A 20,783-nucleotide genomic window follows, 5' to 3' on the forward strand; every position below is an offset into this window, starting at 1 on the left:
GGGAGAAGGAACGGGTAACCAAGGTCCACGGAACTCGGGCACCAGCGGTTTCAAGCTTCAGGATTCAGGAAAGCTACTGAATTCGGTAAAACTGAGGGAATCGCGAGAAAACAAGGAGCCGTGCCGGAAGCATTGCGCACGTTCGCATGCACGCGCGCGCTCACGTTCACACACACAGACGCACGCATGCACGCACGCACGTGCCTCTTCTGAGAAAATAGTCTGGGAAACAGTACGTACCCTCAATGGACTGGAACAACGGGGCATTTTCTAGCCAGATGGTCGCTTGGTTCCCAGAGTCTCCACGTAGCTGAGACTGGGCTGCAGACAAATATCAGGCCTCGTGGGGCCAAGGGCCAAGGGGGCTGCCATAGTCCAAGCCATGGACTCTCCTTGGGTGGCATCAGCGGCCCCTGCACGGGTCCTACCACTCCCACCCCAGCCCCCTACAATCTGGTCTCCTCCCAACAACCAGGGTATACTTACTAAAATGCAAATCTCCTGCTGTTGCCTCCCTGCTAAAACCCTCAATGGCTCCCCATTTCTCTTCTGGGTAAAGACCCCAGTCCTTTTCTTCGAAGCCCTGTATTTCTTGGCCTTCACTTACTTCTCCAACTCCACTTTCAACCATTATACATTCTAGCCACAACGTGTAGTTCTTCAGTTCTTCATGCTCTCCCCAGCTTCTGGGCTTTGCACTGGCACCCCTAATCCCATTACCCCTCTTCCCCATCACCCCCATCCCCTTAGCTAATTTCTTCTCATTCCTCAAAACTCAGCTTAAATCTCACTCAGTCAGGGAGGCCTTTTCTCACTAGCTTCCCCCAGTCTTCCTAGGACCCTCCACTACATCTTCCCACAGTGCTCTTCATGTCCCTTTCCTAACCCTCATTACCTGTACAGCTAGTTGTTCAGTGTCTGCCCCCACTCCCAATCGTCAGCTTCTATGATGGCAAAGCTGTGTCTTCGTAGTCACTACTCACAGTTTTTGTGGAGTTAATGAAACACCGGGGCACTACTGTGCCATCTTGGAGAAGAAGGTAAAAGCCTTTTCATAGTCGTCCTTTAAAGCAATTTTTTTTTTTTTTTTTGGAGCAAGAAGTAGTAGACATTGGGTAGTAGAATTGTTGTAATTTTTCTTTTAGAAATGCTTCCAGATGGAAACACCTAACTTACAAAGTTAATGATTTCTGCTGGTACAAATTGGGGATTAAAAAATTGCAGTGCTGGGACACTTGGGTGGCTCAGTCATTAAGTGTCTGCCTTCAGCTTGGGTCATGATCTCAGGGCCCGGGGATTGAGTCCCACATTGGGCTCCCTGCTCATTGGAGAGTCCGTTTCTTCCTCTACCCCAGCCTGCTGCCCCCGACTCATGCTCTCTCTCTCTCTCTCTCTCTGTCATAAATAAATTAAATTAAATTAAATTAAAAGCCCCAAACCAAAACAATACAAAGAAAACTGACGTGCTTTCTAGTGTATTCGTTTCTCAAAGAATATTTGAAGGATATAAAATGGGATGGCACCAGGGATACAAGAACTAAAATTCAGCTAAACCTCACCTTGAACTTGACCTCCACCCTCCTACCCCCAGACTTTTTCACATACTATTCCCTTAGCCTAAAGCACCCCTCCCCTCTTCTCCCCTCTTCCTTGCAAACATGATGTTCCTGTCTCCATAGGCTTGAGGCTTTCATAGCCTTCAAAACTCCATGCAAATCTCCCTTTCTGGGACGCCTGGGTGGCTCAGTTGGTTGGACGACTGCCTTCGGCTCAGGTCGTGATCCCGGAGTCCTCGGATCGAGTCCCGCATCGGGCTCCCAGCTCCACGGGGAGTCTGCTTCTCCCTCTGACCTTCTCCTTGCTCATGCTCTCTCTCACTGCCTCTCTCTCAAATAAATAAAATCTTTAAAAAATATATTAAAAAAAAATCTCCCTTTCTTTAAGATGAATGCCACATGCAGACACACACACACACACACACTCACACACCTTTCCCAAGTACCTGCCCACCGGCACATACTGTCCAGGGGCCCAGTGTCCAGCTGTTCGGTGCAAGCCCATGTTCCTCCCTCATGAGTTCCCTGATGGCAGGAGAAAAAAAAAAATCTGTGTTTGCCGTTTGCAAAAACTTCTGCTGACACACTCTCCCCTGGGAAACTCTTCTACTTCCCCCACCAAGGAGCCTGGAAGCTTCAAAAAAAAATTTTTTTTATGTATTTTGAGATTCTTACTTGTTTGAGATACTTTAGTAGTTTCATAGAGGTTAGAGCTGAATATATCCTTAAAGATGATAAATAATAAGAAGAAATAATAGCTGTTACTCATAGTCATGGCATATACTCTCTCACTAAATTCCAACTATGGCTCTAAAAACGTGGGGTCTGTTGTCATCTCCATTTCATAAATGAGGAAACTGAGGCCCAGAGAGGTTAAATAACCTGCCCATGGTCACACAGCTGGTGAGTAGTGGAGCTCCGTGTGACTCTCCCAGAGGCCCAGTAGCCTCTGGGCTTAGGGCTTATGATAGTTTTAAGGGCCACAGAAATGTTTTCTTTCAGAATAAGAAGGAATAAGATGAAGTTTTAGGTTAAAGAAAAATATTTTAATATATAATATTAAGATATTTGTGCTTATACCAACAGAGTTTAAATATAACTTTTAATATTTTTCTATGGAAGAAGGGGTGCACAAAGGCAAAATGCCTGGGGACCATGATATTCATCCTGTGGAGTCAAAGCTCAAATCAGGTCAGTCCATCTTAAGAGGTCATGTTTTCACTAGGCCAGTCTGATCCCATTTTATAAAAGATACACGAAAACTTGAAGATTTAATATAAAAAATGTAAAATATCTAATGATTGTTATATTGAGTTACATGCTCAATATAACAATATAGGTGAGAAAATTGAGGTCCAAGGCCACACAGCAGATGAATGGTCAACCCCAGCCATAGAACCCAGGTCTCTGCAGGCCAACTGCCAGGCTCTGTGGTCCGACAGCACCACCTGGTGGTCTTGCTGGGGACTTCCCTTTAGTCAAAGGATGAACCTACAGAGAGGGTACAGACTCGGATATTCCCAGGAAGCAGCCACAAGCTAGTCTGGCCTTGGGCTCCACCCTTGGCATCGGGGGAGCCAGGCGAAGGAGCCAATGCATGCTCTTTCCTTAGGTTGTCAGCAGATTTCACCCACTCCCCGACCCCCCACCCCCGCCTCAGGGTAACAGTTATCCCTAGAGTTAATATACATAGAGTACTTAGATCAGCCTGTTCAGTAGGAATAGCATGTGAGCCAAATGTAATCTGAAATCTTCTATTAGCCACATTAAGAAAAGCAAAAATAAATAAATAAATAAACAATTAAACATAATTTGAATATATTTTATTTAACCCAGGGGTGAGCAAATGACAACCTGTAGGTCGAGTTGAGACCACTGCCTATTTTTTTAAATAAAGCTTTACGGGCACACAGCCACACCCATTTGGTTATGTATTATTTATGGCTGCCTTTACCCTGTAACTGCAGAGTTGAGTAGCTGTGGAGTTGAGACTGGATGGCTCCCAAGTGGAAAATACAACTAGTCCTTTCCAGAGAAAGTCTGCCAATCCCTGGTTTAATCCAGCATCCAAGTCTGAAACAACAGACCTTGTCTTTTCAGCATGTAACTCAATATAACAATCATTAGATATTTTACATTTTTTATATTAAATCTTCAAGTTTTCGTGTATCTTTTATACTTACAACACATTTCAAGGGATCAATGGACCCATGTGGCTTATGCCTACCGATTGCCACAGTGCAGCCTTGGAAAAATGCCTGTACATGGTAAATGCCACATTGGAGTTTGTTAAATACATACACAAATAAATTCCTCAAAAGAAGTAAGCCCTAACATCCTGGGACATTCACTGTTTGTAATGAATCTCTTTCCCAAGCCTCTAGAACGATGCTAGCTACGGAGTCCCCTCCTTGAGAGAATTGAGAAAATTGTCACTTAAATCATTTTCGGTAAGGCTTGATCTCTTTGCAAATTCCTGACTGAGAAAGCTTGCTCTGGTGGTAGCTCGCCCTTTTCTAAGTAGCTTGCAGACTTGCTGTGGACAGAGATAACTGTCATCATCAATGTAATTCACATCAATAGGCAGGCACTTGCTAGGCATTTTCTGAGCGTTATTTCCTTTAATGCCAGAAATAACAGTGATCTCCCCGAGACCCCATGCTGACTTCAGTGTCTCCTCTGTGCTCCTAAAGTGCCCACCTTCCCCTATCACAGGCCCTTCTCAGTCTGCACTGTGAACTCCCAGAAGACGTGGCCCCTGATCCCACAGGAGCCCAGACCAGGTCTGACCCACGGGGGCGGTCAGATCCGCGGCTATTGTAATCACATGACCCGTGGAGGAATCCAGGGTGTTCTTTGGTATTTGAGTACATTCAGCAGGTTGTTGCCAAGCGCCTCTGGTGTGCATGCAAGGCCATAGTGTGAATTCCATTTGAATCACACGCACACTTTGGCCCTCACTCACACCCTCTGCCTCTGGCTCTTCCCACTCCAGAACTTTCCTGAAGTCGATGAGGGAAAGCCAGGCCAATTAGCTCAAATCGCAGCTGTAGGGGGCCTAGCTCGTCTGTGAAGTTGTACTGAGAGGCTGACCAGGAGAGACCCAACTCTCCCAGCTTTCACACACCTAGAAGTCATGGAATGAGTTCTCACCAACAGAACGTGTTGGGAGGCGACATTGGTCAGTTTCGGACCAAGGCAGTTAAGAGTGGGTGTGTTCTCTGCAGACTCTGTCTCTTCCCTTGTCCCCAGTTGGATGTAGAGAGATTCGGGGAAGAACCCTGAAGCCCTAGGAGATGGCAGAGCCACCAGATGGGAGTGGCTCGGCTCCCCAGGTTGGCATGTGGCAGGCGGCGCACTGGCCATCAGAGTGCACCGTGCTGCACGAAGTACGCCTTTATTGGTTAAAGCAACTGGGAGGTAGTGGCTGTTTGCTACAAAAACAAGGCAAACCTGACCCATGCAGGTTCTTCGGGGTGGAGGTGGGGGACAGTGAGAGAAATAGTAAGTAAACATGAAAACCACTTCCTCCTTGAACTGGGGGATACCCTGGGACCAAGCGATTCAGCTGTGGGTCCCTTCACTAAAATATAGAGAGAGTCAAGACGGGGAGATACTCCTCTAGGAGTATCACTTAGTGATACTCACACTTAGTGAGCCCCTCCCTTTCCCCCCTGCTCTGGTGCTGGGACACTGGGAGGGCAGCGAGCACCCCACACTTGGCTGGTGATGGTGGGGGCAGGGCTGTGCCAGGAGCTGAGGTCCCTGAGGATATCCAAGAGGCTGCAGGTGGGCCACCCTGAGTCCCAGAGGTAGAGAAAAGCACTCATGTCCCCTCATGCTCCACAGAGGAGACAGGGCCGGACAAACGGAGGGAAGGTGGGTGGAGCAGCAGCGTCTCTGCGCAGCGGGGTCCAGACAGACTGCAGGAGAAGGCAGGAGCAGCCTCTGAGCCCCCCTTGAGCTCAGCTTAGCTGGTCTGTTCGCCGTGGAAAATGGAAGACGCTACTCTTGATGTAAAAGGTCTTTGAGATGGGCTGGCACCTGGCATATGTTGGAGCCCTGGAGTCCTTCATGATGTCCCCTGGAAAACAGCAAAGGCCTGGTTGAGGTGGGGCCACGTTCCTCCCACCAGCCCTGGCCCAGCCGGGAGGGCCGAGGGTCAGCAGGGACACCGGCTACAATCGCTCTGGTTAAAATCTTGAAGTACTTCTGAACAGTTGGGGGCAGCGGTTGCCCCTGTGCCCCTTGATCCCTCCCTCACTCCCCTGTTCCTTCTTAGCATCCAGTAACTACATGGTACACCTGGCGTACGTAGCATGGGGACCTCAAGGCCCTGCATTGGCTTTGGGCTCACAATCTGCCCCAACAGGTGGCAGGCGCTCAAGTCATTCCAACAGTTGACTCTTTTGTTCCCATCCCTACCCCACACCTACAAGGGGTAACCTCATCCCATTTCTCCCTTTTGTCTAGTGAGAGCCCCTCCATCCCAGAGCTTCTTAGTGAGAGTCTCCAGGGTCCTGGCCAAGGCTGAACCAGCTCCCAGATGCCCACAGACAGTAAGTCCTGTCTGCTGAATTAATAATAATAATAATAATACCAGTTACCATCTGTTGAGCACTTACTATGTGCCAAGCACTAGACTGGTACTTTCTATGTGTCAAAGGGCATTTGGGGACAATCCAGCTGGGGCCCAGGCAATGCCTGTGACCCCACTTCCCCATGGCTGTTTGCAGAGCACCCCACTCCCCCTCCACCCCCCATGATGATGCAGCTCCTGTCTGTAACCGGGTCGGGGGATGGGGAGAGATGGTCCACAGAAGTTCTCTCATCTGTTCCTCATTTAGTCCCTGAACTGGTCAGGTTAGGGGGCATGAGGCCAGAATCTTACAGAATGTTCAGGAGATTTCAAGAGCAACCGGGAGCTTAAGCAGAACCACCATGGATGGAAACAGTTTTCAGTCTTGGCCCTGAACCTAGGACTGCCCTAGGACACAGGAGGCATCCAGGAGCAGCTCCCCCCAGCTCCAGTATTCGGATTACTGGATGAAGTAAAGGATGCCCAGTTATGGCTGAATTTCAGATAAACGGCAATTTTTCAGTCTAAGTATGTTCCGTGCCATATCTGGGACATACTTAGACTAATAAATTATTGTTTATCCGAAGCTCAAATGTAACTGGGCATCTTGTAGTTTAGTTTGCTCGGTCTGGTGGCCCTTGTCTGGCAGTGGCTTCACGGGCAGAGACATAGACCCATAGGCAGGAGGAGGAGAGGGGGAGCAGGAAAGGGGGTGTAGTGCAGGAACCGAGACTCACTCTGTGGGCCCAGGGAGTCAGGCCCTCCTCAGAAAAATCGGATGAAGTAGAAACACCTCAGGCTTCTGCTCCAGCGTCCCCTCCCAGCAGGCCTTCCCTGACCACCTGTCCACCAAGGAGCCTCTGTGTCTTCCTCTCCTTTTCCCAACAGATCTCCTTCTACAGGCTTAACACTCACAATCTCTGCCATATCCCCAGGGACACAAAGATCCTGACGTAAATCAGGTGCTCACTAAATCTTTGTTGAGTGAGTGAATAAATCAACAGACCAGAATCCAAACCCAGGCACTCTAATTTCAAACTGAGTCCCTCTTCCATGGTTGTTCATTTGCTAACTCATGTTGGGGCAGAGCTGGGATTTAGTGACTCCAGATCTCCCTCACTGGACTTTCCCGAATGAAAGCATCGCATGTTAAATGAATGAATGTCCTCTCCACCGCATGAGGCTTTTGTGAGGAAAATTTCTGTTCAGGGTGCTTTCCCATTTGATTTCCCCAAAACTCTGTGACACAGGAAGACAAGTACTAGTATAGTCCCATTTTTCAGATGTGGAAACTGAGGCCCAGTGATGTTAAGGTTCTTGCTTGAGCTCAACACAACTCCCAAGGGGAGAAGCCAGGATTTGAACTTGCACTTCCTGATTCCAAACCAAGGCCTCATTCCCTAGTCTACCTTCATTCATTTTTTCATTCATTCCATGGTCACGGAGTACCAAGCTGGGGGCTGGGAGGGCCTTAATAAAATTAACTAAGAATTTCTGGAACCCAAAGGGCTCATTAGACCAGATGGATACTTGAGGAATGGTGACACAGGGGGCCCAGGGCTTCTGTAGACACAGAAAGCTGGATAAGCACTAGGGTGGACTCAAATCTACCTGGAGGACTTTCGGAGGGCTTCCCAGAGGAGGTGACATGTGAAAGTTAGCAAGCAGAGGAAGAGGCAGGAGGTACATTCCAGGTGGAGCAATGAAAATGTGCGAAGGCCCGAAGGTGTGAAGGAGTGGGGCCTGCTCTGAGAAGGGTGAGCCCGAGGGGTAGGCTGTTGCCTTTGGGGTGATTAAGGACAGGGCTGGGGTTGGGGAGGGGAGGGCCAGGCCTGTGCCTAGAGTGGCAAGATGGTGGCAGCCCTTACCCATGTGCCAGCCGTACTCCCAGGATGACAAGACCGGGTACAGAAACTTCTCCTCTGGCTTCTGCCGATGCCGCTCACGGAGGTACGAGGCCCGGCCTTGGCCATCGTGGGAGATGCCTTGGAAGAGCAGCTGCAAGGTGCTGGTGGGGACCTGCATCATTTCTAAGCCCCCTGGCCTGGAATGGACTGCTGACTCCCGAGGGGCTCTTTGGGCCTCCCAGGCCTTCTCTCCCTTGGGTGGGGGGCCCTGGACGCCCACTCCCCTGGACAGTTGATCCCAGACCCCCTTGGTCTCTGACCATCCATCCTGTATTTCCTTGCTCTCAGGGGCGCTGGTGGCAGGCAAGGGCCCTGCTCCCAAGGCTAACCTGAGGGGGGCCCGCTGCAGCCGCTTCTTGGGCACGGGTCCCTCCTTCAGGTACTTGTGGCCATAGTTGATCTTCCAGGTGACCCGGGCTGTGGTCTCCTTCTGGATGCGCTCTTGCCAGCAGGCTTGGCTCTGGGTGGTGCAGAGATCCCTCATGGCAGTGGGAGGGGACAGGGTGTGGAGGGAGGAACCATTCTGCCCGGAGCCCTGTGGCCTGTTTGCTCTGCGGGGACGTCTCCAAGGATACGTGCAGCCAATGAGGGCTGGGTTGCCAAGGCCCCGCTGGAGAGGAGGGGCTGGGCTGCTCAGCGGGCCACACGCAGGCAGCAGGACAGACCAGGCTGGAAAAGGGAGCAAGGGCTGGCTGCAGCCCACCCAGGGTGCCTAGCAGGAGGCTGTATTCTGCCCCAGAGGGACTCAGGGCCCAAGCCTTTACCCCCCACACCCAGAGGATCCCAGGGAGGCTCACAGGGTGCCCGAGCCTCTAGTCCATTCGGTAAACCCTGACGCACACCTACTGTGCACCAGGCACCCAGGGAGGTCCCAAGGGAGGCCCAGGGTCCACTCTCAGGATGCTCTGGACACATGGCTGGGGGGTTGCCATGGAAACTCTGGACCCCAACTCCTCAGACACGGCTCTGACACATGAGAGCTTACCTGGCATCACTGAAACATCAGAATGTCAGAGGGAATTACTTCTGGACTCGCGAGAATGACATTAGGCCAGGGTAGAAGAACTTGGAACAGTGCCTGGCATGGATGGAGGCAGCCGCTGTTTCACAAGGCCCTGCTCAGTGCCAGCTGCTGTGCTGAGCTCCCTCTGCCTGAAACCACCCTCCTCGGTTGCTGGGGCTCTTGTTAACCTCCTTTCCAGGTGAGGAAAGGGAGGCTTGCAGGAACTATGTGCCAGCCCAGGGCACACCCGGGCTACTCTGTGCTAGGCCCTGGGCTGGAGGCTTTAACGAGTGATCCCACTCAGTGGAATCCTCACGGTGACTCACTAACAGGCTCTCTCCCATTCCTTTTCCAGATGGAGAGATGGGGGCTCAGCAATCTTCATTTGGTTCCACTGGGATGGACATCAACCCCCCCTCATACCCCGCCCCGCGTTACAGATACAGAACTTTCCCATTGAATGTGACATCATCTGAGAGACACGGTGGGTGGTGGGAGCGGGGGCAAGCAGAAGAGGACCCACCAGTCACCCAGCAGCTCCATAACATCAACTTCCAGGACCCTCACACCTTCTGCCTCTCCCATCAGGGCCCTGCAGGTGTGGGCCGCCTGAGTACCAGTGACAAGGAGGTTACCCATAATGCCCTAGAGCCATTCACCTTTCCACTATCTGCTTAATGTGCTCTCATTTATTCATTCAACAAATGTTCTTTCACTCTTGACCCTGTTGCCAGGCACTGAGCCAGGTACTAAAGGTAGATGAGGAGGAACAGAGTCTACATGCTTCCTGCCTTCAGGGTTTCACAGTCCAGGAGGGGAGACAGACTCATAATCAGGTGGATGGGGAGCAGGGAACTGGAGAGATGATCAGGGGAGGCTTCCTGGAGGAGATGCCCTTTGAGTGAGCCCTGAACTGCGACCGTGAGTTAGCCAGGCAAAGAGTAGTGGAAGAATGTTGTAGACTGGAACTCCCAAGGCAAGAAAGCATAAGGCTGTCTAGACTGCCCTCTGTGCTTCAGTCTTCCCAACTGTAAGATGAGGGTTATGATGTCTGGGACAATTGGGAAGATTAAGAGCCAGCTTGGTAAGTAAAACAGCCCAGGCATGGTAGGAGCTCATCTGGAGCACTCACAACAGTCATCAATTAATTGTGCAATCACCTTTTTAATCCAGGCTCTCCTGTAAGCACCAAACACACTTTGGGTACTGAGGGGATGTGTGTGCCAGGAGCGGCAAGTGAACAGGGCTGACAAACTGTCCCTCCCTCGCGGAGGTTGCGTTCTGGGTCCTGTCCTCCTCAACTCCACATTTCCAGTATGTCCGGGGGATTGTCTGGCATACAGTTGGTGCTCGGAAGAAGTGCTCGAGGAAAGGATGAATCAGCAGACTTCATGTCTGTTCTGTTGCCTCAGGGACAGATGGAGGAAATTCGGAGCAGCTTTGGTGGCTGGGGGTGGCAGGACCCTAGTGTCAGATGCTTGTGGGGCAGAGTCTGACCCCGGAACTCAAGCAAGCCTCCCTGACCCAGACCGCCCCAGCCCCTGGCAGCGCAGAGGTGGGTGTGCTCCCTCCTGGCTTGGAAGACCCACTGCCTTCTGGACTGCAGGGTTTTCTTCCGTGCCACCGTTGGCACGCCCAAGGCGACCCCTGGCGGTCATCATGGGAACGACAGCGGAGCAGGCTGTCAATAGGCGGGGTGGAGGAGGCGAGTGTTAACACTGAGGGCTGGACAGGCACTCCCAAGAGGGAAGTGGGTGGAAGGGTGTAGAAAGGCGCCCCAAAAGTACTGACTTCCAACGGGCTCAGGAACAAAGTTTGGCTCACAAGGAGAGTCGCCTTTGGATTCCGAGCACCCACCTGGGGGAGGCCCTTGTGTGCAGGGCACAGATTCATGCCCTCCTCCCTAAATTCAGGCTTTCTGGCTTTTTTTTTTCTTTAATTTTTTAAAAGATTTTTATTTATTTATTTGACAGAGATCACAAGTAGGCAGAGAGGAGGGGGGGTTTCCCTTCTGAGCAGACAGCCTGATGCAGGGCTCCATCCCAGGACCCTTGGATCATGACCTGAGCCGAAGGCAGACACTTAACAACTGAGCCACCCAGGCGCCCCAGGCTTTCTGGTTTTTAACACAGCCTTGACCATTACTGTGTGACATTGTACAAGTCACTTAACCTCTCTGAGCCCTGGGAAATGCCCCCTGTAAAAAAATGAGGGTAATCATAAGACTCTAGCATTAGTGTTAGTTATTACACTTGGTTTACTCCAGATTTATTCACTTCAAATCCATCCTGCAACCCCTGGGAAGGTGTGGGGGCAGCCCCAGGCCTGCCTCTGGCCTAGGCTTCTGCTAAGGGAAGGGGTCACTGAAGGGGAAACCAGGGGAGGCTGGAAGGTGAGCTGGGTCTCTCCTTAGTGCTCCTGACTCACCTTTCTTCCCACCTTACTGGCCACTCCCCCAGGCCTCCAAGGACCCACCCTGCTCCTAGTACTGCCATTGGCCACTCCATTCACTCCCACTTATGACTCCCAACCCAGTTTCCAGTACTGGGCTCTGTTTGCAGGCCAAGTGTCTCTTCTGTTTGTGGTTATGTGTGTCTTTAAAGTAGCCCCCACCCCCACCCCAGATTTAAACTCTCCCTATAGAAGAATCCTCTTACTCACCTTTCACCAGTAGTAATTCTATGAAGGCTTATCATGCACTAGACACTGTGGTATGTTCTTTACATTCATTTTGTCAGTGAACACAGTGAACACAGTGTTCCCTCAGAACACCACATAGGGTAGGTTCTAGTACCCCCAATTCATTGGAGAGAAAACAGAGGCTAGGAGAGTCTGAAGGTAAATAATCTGCTGGAGTTCATGGCAGGGCAGGATTTGAACCCTCTGGCCCATGCTTTGAATCACCATGCTTGATAGACACCCCACAGGCTCCCTTCCCCTCATGGAGGTACCCTTTCTACTTTGCCTTGGGGAACTGAGTCTCCCCAACATGTAGGCAGTCCTTATTCTAGCAGCTCTGGGTGGGGAGGGATTTGGGCAGCCAGTTAGAGGATGAATGTGTTGGGAGACCTTTCTAGATGTTAATCTTAGAATGGAAGTTTCCCACTTTCCCATTTTATGGATGAGGGCACTGAGACACATAGGTGGCTTCCTGGAGGAGATGCCCTTTGAAACCTGAACTATGAACAGGAGTTAGCCGGACAAAGAGTGGAGGAAGAATGTTCCAGACTGGGACTTCCAGTCTGCAAGACAAGAAAGTGTAAGGCTCTCTAGACTGGTATAAAATGAGTGCTATGAAGAAGTCTGGGACATTTGGGGAGATGAAGAGCCAGCCAGAGTCTGAGTCGGTAAGCCGCAGGGCTGGGACTGAAATCTAGACTTGAACCTGCAGCTAGCTGCTTTCTGGGCATTTCTCACATACCCAGCAACACTGCTGGTACAGGTACAGCTCGAGCTGGGCCCGAGCCTGGCATTTCCAGGGCGTGGTGCCTCTGCTGAGATTTCCTCTTTCTCAGAGATCCCCTTTCCCCCACCAGGGTTCAGTATTAGCTTTGCCCTGGGAGAGGCATCCTGACACCTTGGGAAGGCGGTGGTTATGGCAAAGGGAATAATGTTGGCAATACAAGGCTCGAATATTCTTTCATCCTTGAGCTTTGTCCTGGGGAGATAAGCAAATCCAAAACACCCTTGGATGCAGGCCATAAGTGAGGATACATTCCCCACCTCCTGCCTGCCTGCTTTGGAGAACTCTTGAGGGAGAGAGAAGGGGTATGGGGTGGGCCACCCTAAATTCCCTGCATAAGAGTTGGTCCCCTGTGGCTCGGGGACCCAGACAAAAGCTTTGTTACAAAGCAAAAAGGATCCCTTTGTTTCGCCAAGTGTTTGGTCAGCATTCTTAGGACAAAGCCAGAGGGGAAAAATTCGAATTCACGGTTGCTTTGAGCCGTGTGACATTTTTACTCCCTCTTTATGATTTGCCATTGTTAGGAGGGGGAAAAAAATGAGCTAAACAAGACGCGTTTCTGGGAGAGAGTTTTCATTAGTGGAATACCCTGGTTACAAAACCCCTTCCCCCTCCCAGTTAATGGGGATTTGAAAAGATTCCATTCCTTTCCTAGACCTGGCTTCCATCAGACAGAGTGCTAAGCCCAAAGAGCACTTAAATTAATGAGCTTCTTCCCCATTTTATTTTTATTATTTTTTAAAAAAGATTTTATTTATTTATTTGACAGACAAAGATCACAAGTTTGCAGAGAGGCAGGCAGAGAGAGAGAGAGAGAGGAGGAAGCAGGCTCCCCACTGAGCAGAGCCGCCAATGCGGAACTCGATCCCAGGACCCTGGGGACCATGATCTGAGCTGAAGGTAGAGGCTTTAACCCACTGAGCCACCCAGGTGCCCCTTCTTCCCCATTTATTTTTTAAGATTTTATTTATTTATTTGACAGACAGAGATCACAAGTAGGCAGAGAAGCAGGCAGAGAGAGAGGAGGAAGCAGGCTCCCCGCCAAGCAGAGATCCCGATGCGGGGCTCGATCCCAAGACTCTGGGATCATGACCTGAGCCAAAGGCAGAGGCTTTAATCCACTGAGCCACCCAGGCTCCCCCTTCTTCCCCATTTTAAAATGCAAACTTGGGGGTGGTGGTGATAAGGACCAAACACTCGTTCATTTTTAAGGCGGTGTCATTTTTAGGGGAAATTTTTAGGGGAAATTAAATCCCTAGTGTCTTACTCATTTTACATCAAACTCATCAAGATGTGGTTTTCGAGGCCCCTTTGAAGTCTGAAGACCAGCTGTGTGGTCAAGGGCCCACAGGCCTCTAAGTGCATTGGAAACAGACATGTTAATCAGTGTTTCCTGCTGAGGAGGGCTTCCCGGGGCTGCAGAGGGAAGGCAGACGAGGGAAAGGTGCGCACCGCGTTTTGGAAGGGAACTGGGTCTCTCTGGGTTGAAGATCTCTGCAGGTCAACTGCCAGCGCTGTCCTTTCACCCGTGTTGGCCCCTCAAAAGTGATGGCCCAGCCAGCCCCTGGTAGAAAGGGGGACAAGTCAACTGGTGAAGTCAGAAAGGGCCTGGTACCGGGTCAGGGTCGAGTTTCAGTCATTGAGGTGTTTGCACAAAAAGCAGCCCATTCCCATGGCAGCAAGTTCAGGTGCAGAGAGGAGCTGCCCCATGGTTCTAGCCACTGACCAACTGGGAGGTGCACAGATTCCCCTGGGTTTTGGGTGATGTTTTAGGCAGGGGCCTGCTAGGGTGGCCCCAGGTGTGGCCTTGTACAAGGAATGGCACCTCCGGCAGGGGCTGGTCACAGACAGCAGGAGCCAAGACTCACAGCTCCCAGTGAGATATCGTAGGAGTCTCACAACCACCCCGAGGGAGGCTTGGTCTCAGAGGGGAAGCCACCTCCCCAAGGCTATAGTGCCACTAAGCAGCCAAGCCCACATTCAAACAATACCTGATGCCCAAGTCCAGCTGTGAACACAGACATGCTGCCTCCCCGAAAGAAACCAGTCAGACCTCCTGGGATTGAAACCAGCAAGGTCAGCCATCACCATGCAGAGCCTGGACAGCCCCCCAAGCCCCCCAGCTTGGGGAGTCTTGGAACAGTCACAGCCGGCACGGGCCCACAGCTATGGGGGCTTCCTCCACAGGGAGGGGAAAGGAGGGAAAACCTTCTTTATTCCCACTTTCCTCCCACCTCCCAGCGGTAAACAAGCCTCCATCCTGATCAATAAGGAGGTGCCAGGAAGAAACACACAAAAGGATCCAGTCTTCCTTCCCTGCCTTTCCCTCTAGCCCTCACTCCAGTGGAGGGCCAGGGACCCAGCGGGGACTTCCTGGGGCTCATCTGGGGAGTCCTGGTGCCCTTCCTGCTCCCACAGAGGGATAACTAGGGAGGAAGAGCCTCCACTCTGGGGACAAAAAGGCCAGGGTCTGGGGTTTGCCCCAAGTGATGTGTCCATTCAGCACCTGAGCTGGTATCAGTATGGCAAAGTGGGGTCACAGGGGTGCCATGAGGGTGAGCAGGAGGGGCGGGGGGAGGTATGCTAAGAATGTATCAGGCACAAGCTCTTCCTAGCTGAAGGAAGGAGCAGGGAGAGAAAGACGAATACCCCCCCCCCACACACACACACGAACCCTGTGGTCCAAGGGCAGTTGGGACAACAGGTGACATTGCTTCTTGTTTAAGTAACCCCCCTAAAATGACCCTTTCTCCCATCATCGGGGAAAAGGGCTTTCTGTCCTAGACACTGTGTTGGTGTCCTGGCCAGTGCCCCTTCCTCAGGACCCTCACCGCCACCTATTTGGCTGCTGGGCCTCTCCTGACACTCCCCTCCCAGCGGCGCTCATAAAGGGCCATCATCCCTCCTGCAAAGAGAGGCCAGGCTCACGTCAGAACAAGCGGCTCATCTGTGGCAGGGAGAGCTGGTCAGAGACTCGAACCATTTATTCAGAAACAACACCGTCCAAGAACACCAAGGGAGCTTGACGGAGCAAACATTTAATAAGTTATAAGGTACAATTTACAGTCGGCATCTGATTCCAGTTTCACTTCCACGTCCCAGTTTACAAAACCTGTGGCCCTTTTACCTGGGGCTTCAGGCTGCCCCGGTTTCTCAGAGGTGGGCTATTGCCAGCACCTGCTCCCAGCTGCTGCGTCTCAGTGACGGTCCTCTGCCTCACTCCCCGTCCCACCCGTGAAGGCACTCATGACCAGGGCAGCCACTTCCTCAGGACGGAGCAGCAAATCATAAAGGTCTGCCGGCCCAGGCCATACCACACCCCTGGGCCCTAAAGTTGGGCAGAGTCCCCATAGGCTTTAACTTTATTCCAAAGCCAGCTCAGGTCTGCAGAAAGGGGTGCAAAACGCCTTACACCCCATTTCTGGAATTATGCACCTGCACGCAGCTTTCCAAACAACCTCAGAGGACACGGTTGGGGCCAAATGAACACAGGGCCACCGTCAGCTACATAGCTTTCACTTTTTCTGCCCAACAACAGAAGACCACCTAGGAGCTGCCACTGTCCTTCCCACCCCCTCTGTCATGCCCTGATTTTGAGGCCAAAGATCAGTAGGAGTTCCATTCTTTCCTATCTATCATTCTTTTCCAGAAGTGATCCCACAGCTGACTGGAGGTGGGTGTGTGGAATGTTCTGTCCCGTGACAGGCCTCTGCAGACGAGGGCGCTGACACAGTGACCCACCTGTGGTCCCTTCGAGCGTGTTGGCAAGACTCATCAGACTGACAACGGCTGGAGTATGTGTTAAGAACAAAGCCTTGCATTGGTTTAAAAAAAGGGATCTTTGGCAGGAGGGAGCTGCTTGCCACAGCAGAACTTCCTTGGACCCAGAGACTTCAAGGGCCTTTAAAGACAAAAGCAAAACGCGGCTGCCCAGATGGGGCACATGTTACAACTTCGCAGGGGAAGACTCAGCAGAACGAGGGGAGAGGCACTAGGAGGCGCTGAGGGCAGTCTGCCGCCGCGTACCACCGCCCTCTGAGACGTGTAAAAAGGCCACGGGGCAGGTGGGAGTGTGGAGATGAGTCTTATCGAAACAAGAGCCTTCTCTGTGATAGGGCGCTGGAGAGATGAAGCTGGTTTTTTAAGTCCTCTTGTTTTCTAAGTGACAGCCTAAAAGTAGGTAGCCTCTTTGCCCTGTCCCTCCCTGCCAGTCTTGTTGCATAAACGGGCTAGCCAATTTCATTCTTTAGGAACAGCAGTCTTGCGAGTGACCTTGGTCTGTCTGCAGGGGGCGCGACGGGTGCCAGCAAGAGGTCAGATCTGGATCTGACCGGAATGAGCATGGAAATCCTCTCAGCCCATTGCATGAGTCTGTATTTCTTAACAGTCCCCAATGCGTTCCTAAAGAGTCAAGTCTAGGACTTATTTCTCAAGGCACTTTAGAACGACAATGTTTTTGGGGTGGGGTTTCAGAACCATAAACAAGCTGGAGGAAAACTTTGTATAAAACAAGTTACAAACAAGCAACAAAAGCAACCACCAGAACTCCTCCCAGCATTTGACGGGAACCGTTTTAAGGCACTGTGACGTGGAATGGACTGCCGGGGATGTGTTCCTCTCCCCACTTCACAGCTAGAACGTAATCTCCCTTCTCCTTGACAACGTATGTGACGTTGTATTGTTGGTTGCCCACGTGCTTCATGGAGACCTCTTCGCAGGGAGTGGTTGGCCCATGGACACCGATCAGCAGCATGTTGGAACCTAGGATGCAAAGAAAGGTGGTTACTCTATCAGGATGCATCACGGAAGGCAGAGGAAGGGGAGGGGAAATGGGAGCCAAAGGAAATATACCAAGTATTGTCTGCTGAGATTCTGACACCGGGAACTTCGAGAGGTGGGACAACATGGCAATTACAAGCAGACTCAGAGCCCAATGGCATGGGTTCAAATCCCTGCCTGCCACCTCCTAGCTGGGTGACCTTGGATGGGGAACTTTACCTCTCTCTGCCTTAGCTTGCCCATCCGTAAATAGGACATGATCCTAGCACCTCCCCTATGGGCTTGCTAAGAGGTTTACAGAAGTTATATGTGAAAAGCCCTTAGCTTATAGCAAGAGTTATGTAAGTGATCGCTACTCTGATCGCTACTCTGATCTCATTTATTCTCATCAGAAACTTAAGGAAGGTACTTCATAAAGATTCCCATTTTAGACAACAAGAAACTGACTTTTAGAAAAAGATTTAGTACCTTTCCCAAGATCACATGGCTAAGTTTGGAGTAGGAAGGAAGGAGGCAAGGAAGGAAGGGAGGGAGGAGGAAAGGGGTCGGGGGAAGAAGTACTGGAGCCAGGTTTCCAGCCCAGATGTGCCAGATCCCTGAACCCAGGCAACTAACCACTGACACCCAAATAAATACTCAAGTTCAAACTGCAATTAAAGCAATTATTGGCAGAGAAAGGAGCCAGGTTACCGATTCAGTTTGCCCATCTGTAATGGGGATAATGTCACCTTTCCTGTCTACCTTGAGGGCATTTGAAAGAATCGAGAGTCAAAAGAGGAAAATCATTAGCAAATATTAAGTACAGGAGAAGGGGTCATGAACAAGGTTACTTGCAAATGTCTGGGTTGCATGGGCTGGTGGGCAGAGGGTGTCAGCCTGCCTCCACCCTGACCCTCAAGCAGGACCAGGCTACCTACCGGCTTTGCTGCAGTCCACCAAGAAGGAGCTCTTCTGGCCCACGAAGGCCTTTGAGAGCCCTGCCCCCTTGGAGGTCACCTTGCTGGCATCTGAGGATGCCTTGGGGATGGCACTATAGCAGGTCTCTGTCGATGACCTGGTCACAGACTCCACCAGAATGGACGAGGTCTCATTGGCTGAGCCAGGGCTGACCAGACGCTGGCCTAGAAGATGGAAGGGAGGGGAGGTAGGAGTGAATGGCCAGAGGCAGTAGGCTCTCTCAGCTAGAAGAGGCGAGTGTCCCGGGCCAGAAGCTCCAGGAAAGTCCGTGCACCTCAACGGCTGGATCCCAAAGCTACCACATCCCCACCTCGTATCCCCAACACCTGATTTAAACGTTGCCCTCTCCCCATCTCACACCCATAATGTCTTCCAAACCCCTGGGTCCCACCCCACACAGTGGGCAATGACAAATGACAAAGCCTGGAAATCCCTCCCACATAACCTGTGGCACCCTGCAGAATCTACCTCTTTCCATGGAAATAAAATACCCTTATGTATAAACAATGTCAGATGTTGGGGAGAACATAAAACAAAATAACAAAAATGGTTCTCTCTGCATGTGAAAGGATGATTTTTCCATCTGACTCTTTAATAAATTTTTCTGCAATGAAGCTATATATACTACCCAATCAACAGTGAACCGAGCAGAGACAAGTGGAAGGGATTTACCACAATATTTATGATGATTACCTGGGGCCCATGGGCTGTGAGATGCTACTGACTGGTATTTTTCCTAGTGCTCTGAAGGAGATGCATTTTTATAAATTTAATAAAACCTTTTGATTATTTTAAAAGTAAAAGGTTAGAAACAGGAGGATTTTTCAGGTCCTGATCTTAACAAATATGTAAATTTTTTTTCTGTTCTGTTAAAAAAATTTTTCAATCTCGACACTCATTATTTTATAGGGCGATGATGTCAGCACATATTCACGGGCTTCTAAAGATGTTTACTCTCCTGGCAATATCCTACCATTTCTTTATATTCAAGATTCAAAGTAGATTCAACATATCTAAAATTACCCACAGTTTCTAGTATCAAGTAACTTTGTTGATAATCTGACAGGAAAGTCCACAGGAAAAACAGTAACTTCAAAGCCGTTTGGTTGTTACCTGTCACCTTGGCCTTGAATGGACTGCCCACAATGTGGTTGGGTCCGCCATATTTGACGCCAATCAGGTAGTTTCCAGGAGCCATGGGCGTGTACATGACTTTGTAGCCTTCTGGGGTTTCCTGGCAATCCATTTTAACTTTGGACGGGCCTTCAATGGTGACAGATAACGTTCCCGGCCCTGCTCGGGTGGTGTTGATGAAAAATTCAGACTGGATACCTGGGAGAAATGAAGAGGGAATGTGTATTGGTTTGGAGGGATGGGGGGATGTGGTTTGGGGAGCTTTCCCAGAGGCAGTGAAGCAGTGGCGGGGGGGGGGGCATAGGTTTCCCCACAGAGGCACAGCGTCGGTACTAGCTCTGAGCTCCTGAGGGCAGTAACTCCCTTTCCTAGCAGGAGGCAAGAGTGTGGCTGACCTTTCGCCCACCAGCCCCAACCACCAAGACACCCTGTTCTTGCCTCTGGGCAGGCGTGGTGGCTGAGGACAAGAAGCCGGAGTCTTCGCTGTCAGCCTAAAATGCTGTTTCAGCTAACGGGGGCTCAGCCCTGCCTCCAGCGGGGTGGAGGATGCGTGGGCCCCTCTGACCTTTCCTTTTTCCCGAGTGGACTTGGAGACGCCGAGCAGACCGAGCATCTTCTCCTCCCACAGGCTCCCTGCCTCAGTCACCACGCTAAAGTCTGGGGAGGCTGTTGGAATCTGCCAGCCCCCCACTTTGCCATGAGCACCAGCAACAAGAACAAGGCCAAAACAGTGGCTCCTGCTAACTGACCCAAGCTTCCACTGCTCGGGTTCCAGATCCCACAGTAAGCATCCTGTTACGTATACAGTGACTCCTGTTTAACAAACGACAGAGGCTCAGGGAGGCTCGGGCACTTGCCGGGCAGTGATACAAACTAGGAAACTGGTAGAACTGGGGTATGAATAATTCCATGTGGCTCCAGAGTCTCTTGCCTGGCCCACGGGGGCCTTCTGCACGGACATTCTGCCTTGTGACAAAGAAAAGCTGGGCTGATCAATGCCTGTGCTGCATTCCTGCCTGAGCCCGGGGCCCTGCAGAAGCCTCCACTCCTTCAGGCCCATTTCCCATGCCAGGAGGCATGAGGTGGTCAGTGAAGGCTGCCCTCGACAGTGCCCTCTACAGGCCAGCCCCAGCACAGCAGCCTTGTGCAGGGCAGTGCTTTTCCCCAGAGCCCTGGATGCCGCCCCAGCTGGGAACTATTTGGGTTTAATTATAGCTCCTAGGCCAGAGAAAGAATTATTGTTCTGGCTATCAATAAAACAAAGGCGCTGCTATCATGCAACCCCCAAACACAACCCAGCTGCTTCTGGAAGCTCCTGAGGCTCCTCCTGTCCCAGGGCCCCCCGATTATCTCAACCTTGTCTCTAAACCCTGCAGCCAAGAGTGAGGCTGTGTGGGCAAGGGGG

General features: G+C 51.1%; 2 protein-coding genes across 4 annotated transcripts in view; both read right to left on the bottom strand.

Moving 5' to 3' along the window:
* Positions 1-5,209: 5,209 nt before the first annotated feature.
* Positions 5,210-9,594, bottom strand: LOC125078401 (uncharacterized). The gene is made up of 3 exons (XM_047691034.1): positions 9,028-9,594; positions 8,004-8,711; positions 5,210-5,640 (listed from the first exon to the last, which is right to left on the bottom strand). The coding sequence occupies exons 1-3, from the start codon at positions 9,032-9,034 to the stop codon at positions 5,522-5,524; spliced, it is 834 nt and encodes a 277-aa protein (XP_047546990.1). The 5' UTR covers positions 9,035-9,594; the 3' UTR covers positions 5,210-5,521.
* A 5,936-nt stretch (positions 9,595-15,530) lies between these two features.
* The window catches only part of FLNB (filamin B), a 145,194-nt gene continuing 139,941 nt past the window's right edge, over positions 15,531-20,783 (bottom strand). For all 3 annotated transcript variants that reach the window (XM_047691063.1, XM_047691055.1, XM_047691047.1), the window contains 3 exons: positions 19,358-19,576; positions 18,205-18,408; positions 15,531-17,269 (listed from right to left, as the gene is read on the bottom strand). In XM_047691063.1, the coding sequence (XP_047547019.1) occupies positions 17,082-17,269; positions 18,205-18,408; positions 19,358-19,576 (611 nt within the window). In that variant the 3' untranslated portion in view covers positions 15,531-17,081. The remainder of the gene's footprint in view (positions 17,270-18,204; positions 18,409-19,357; positions 19,577-20,783) is intronic.

This window comes from Lutra lutra, chromosome 1, assembly GCF_902655055.1.
Source record: "Lutra lutra chromosome 1, mLutLut1.2, whole genome shotgun sequence".
Taxonomy (NCBI): domain Eukaryota; kingdom Metazoa; phylum Chordata; class Mammalia; order Carnivora; family Mustelidae; genus Lutra; species Lutra lutra.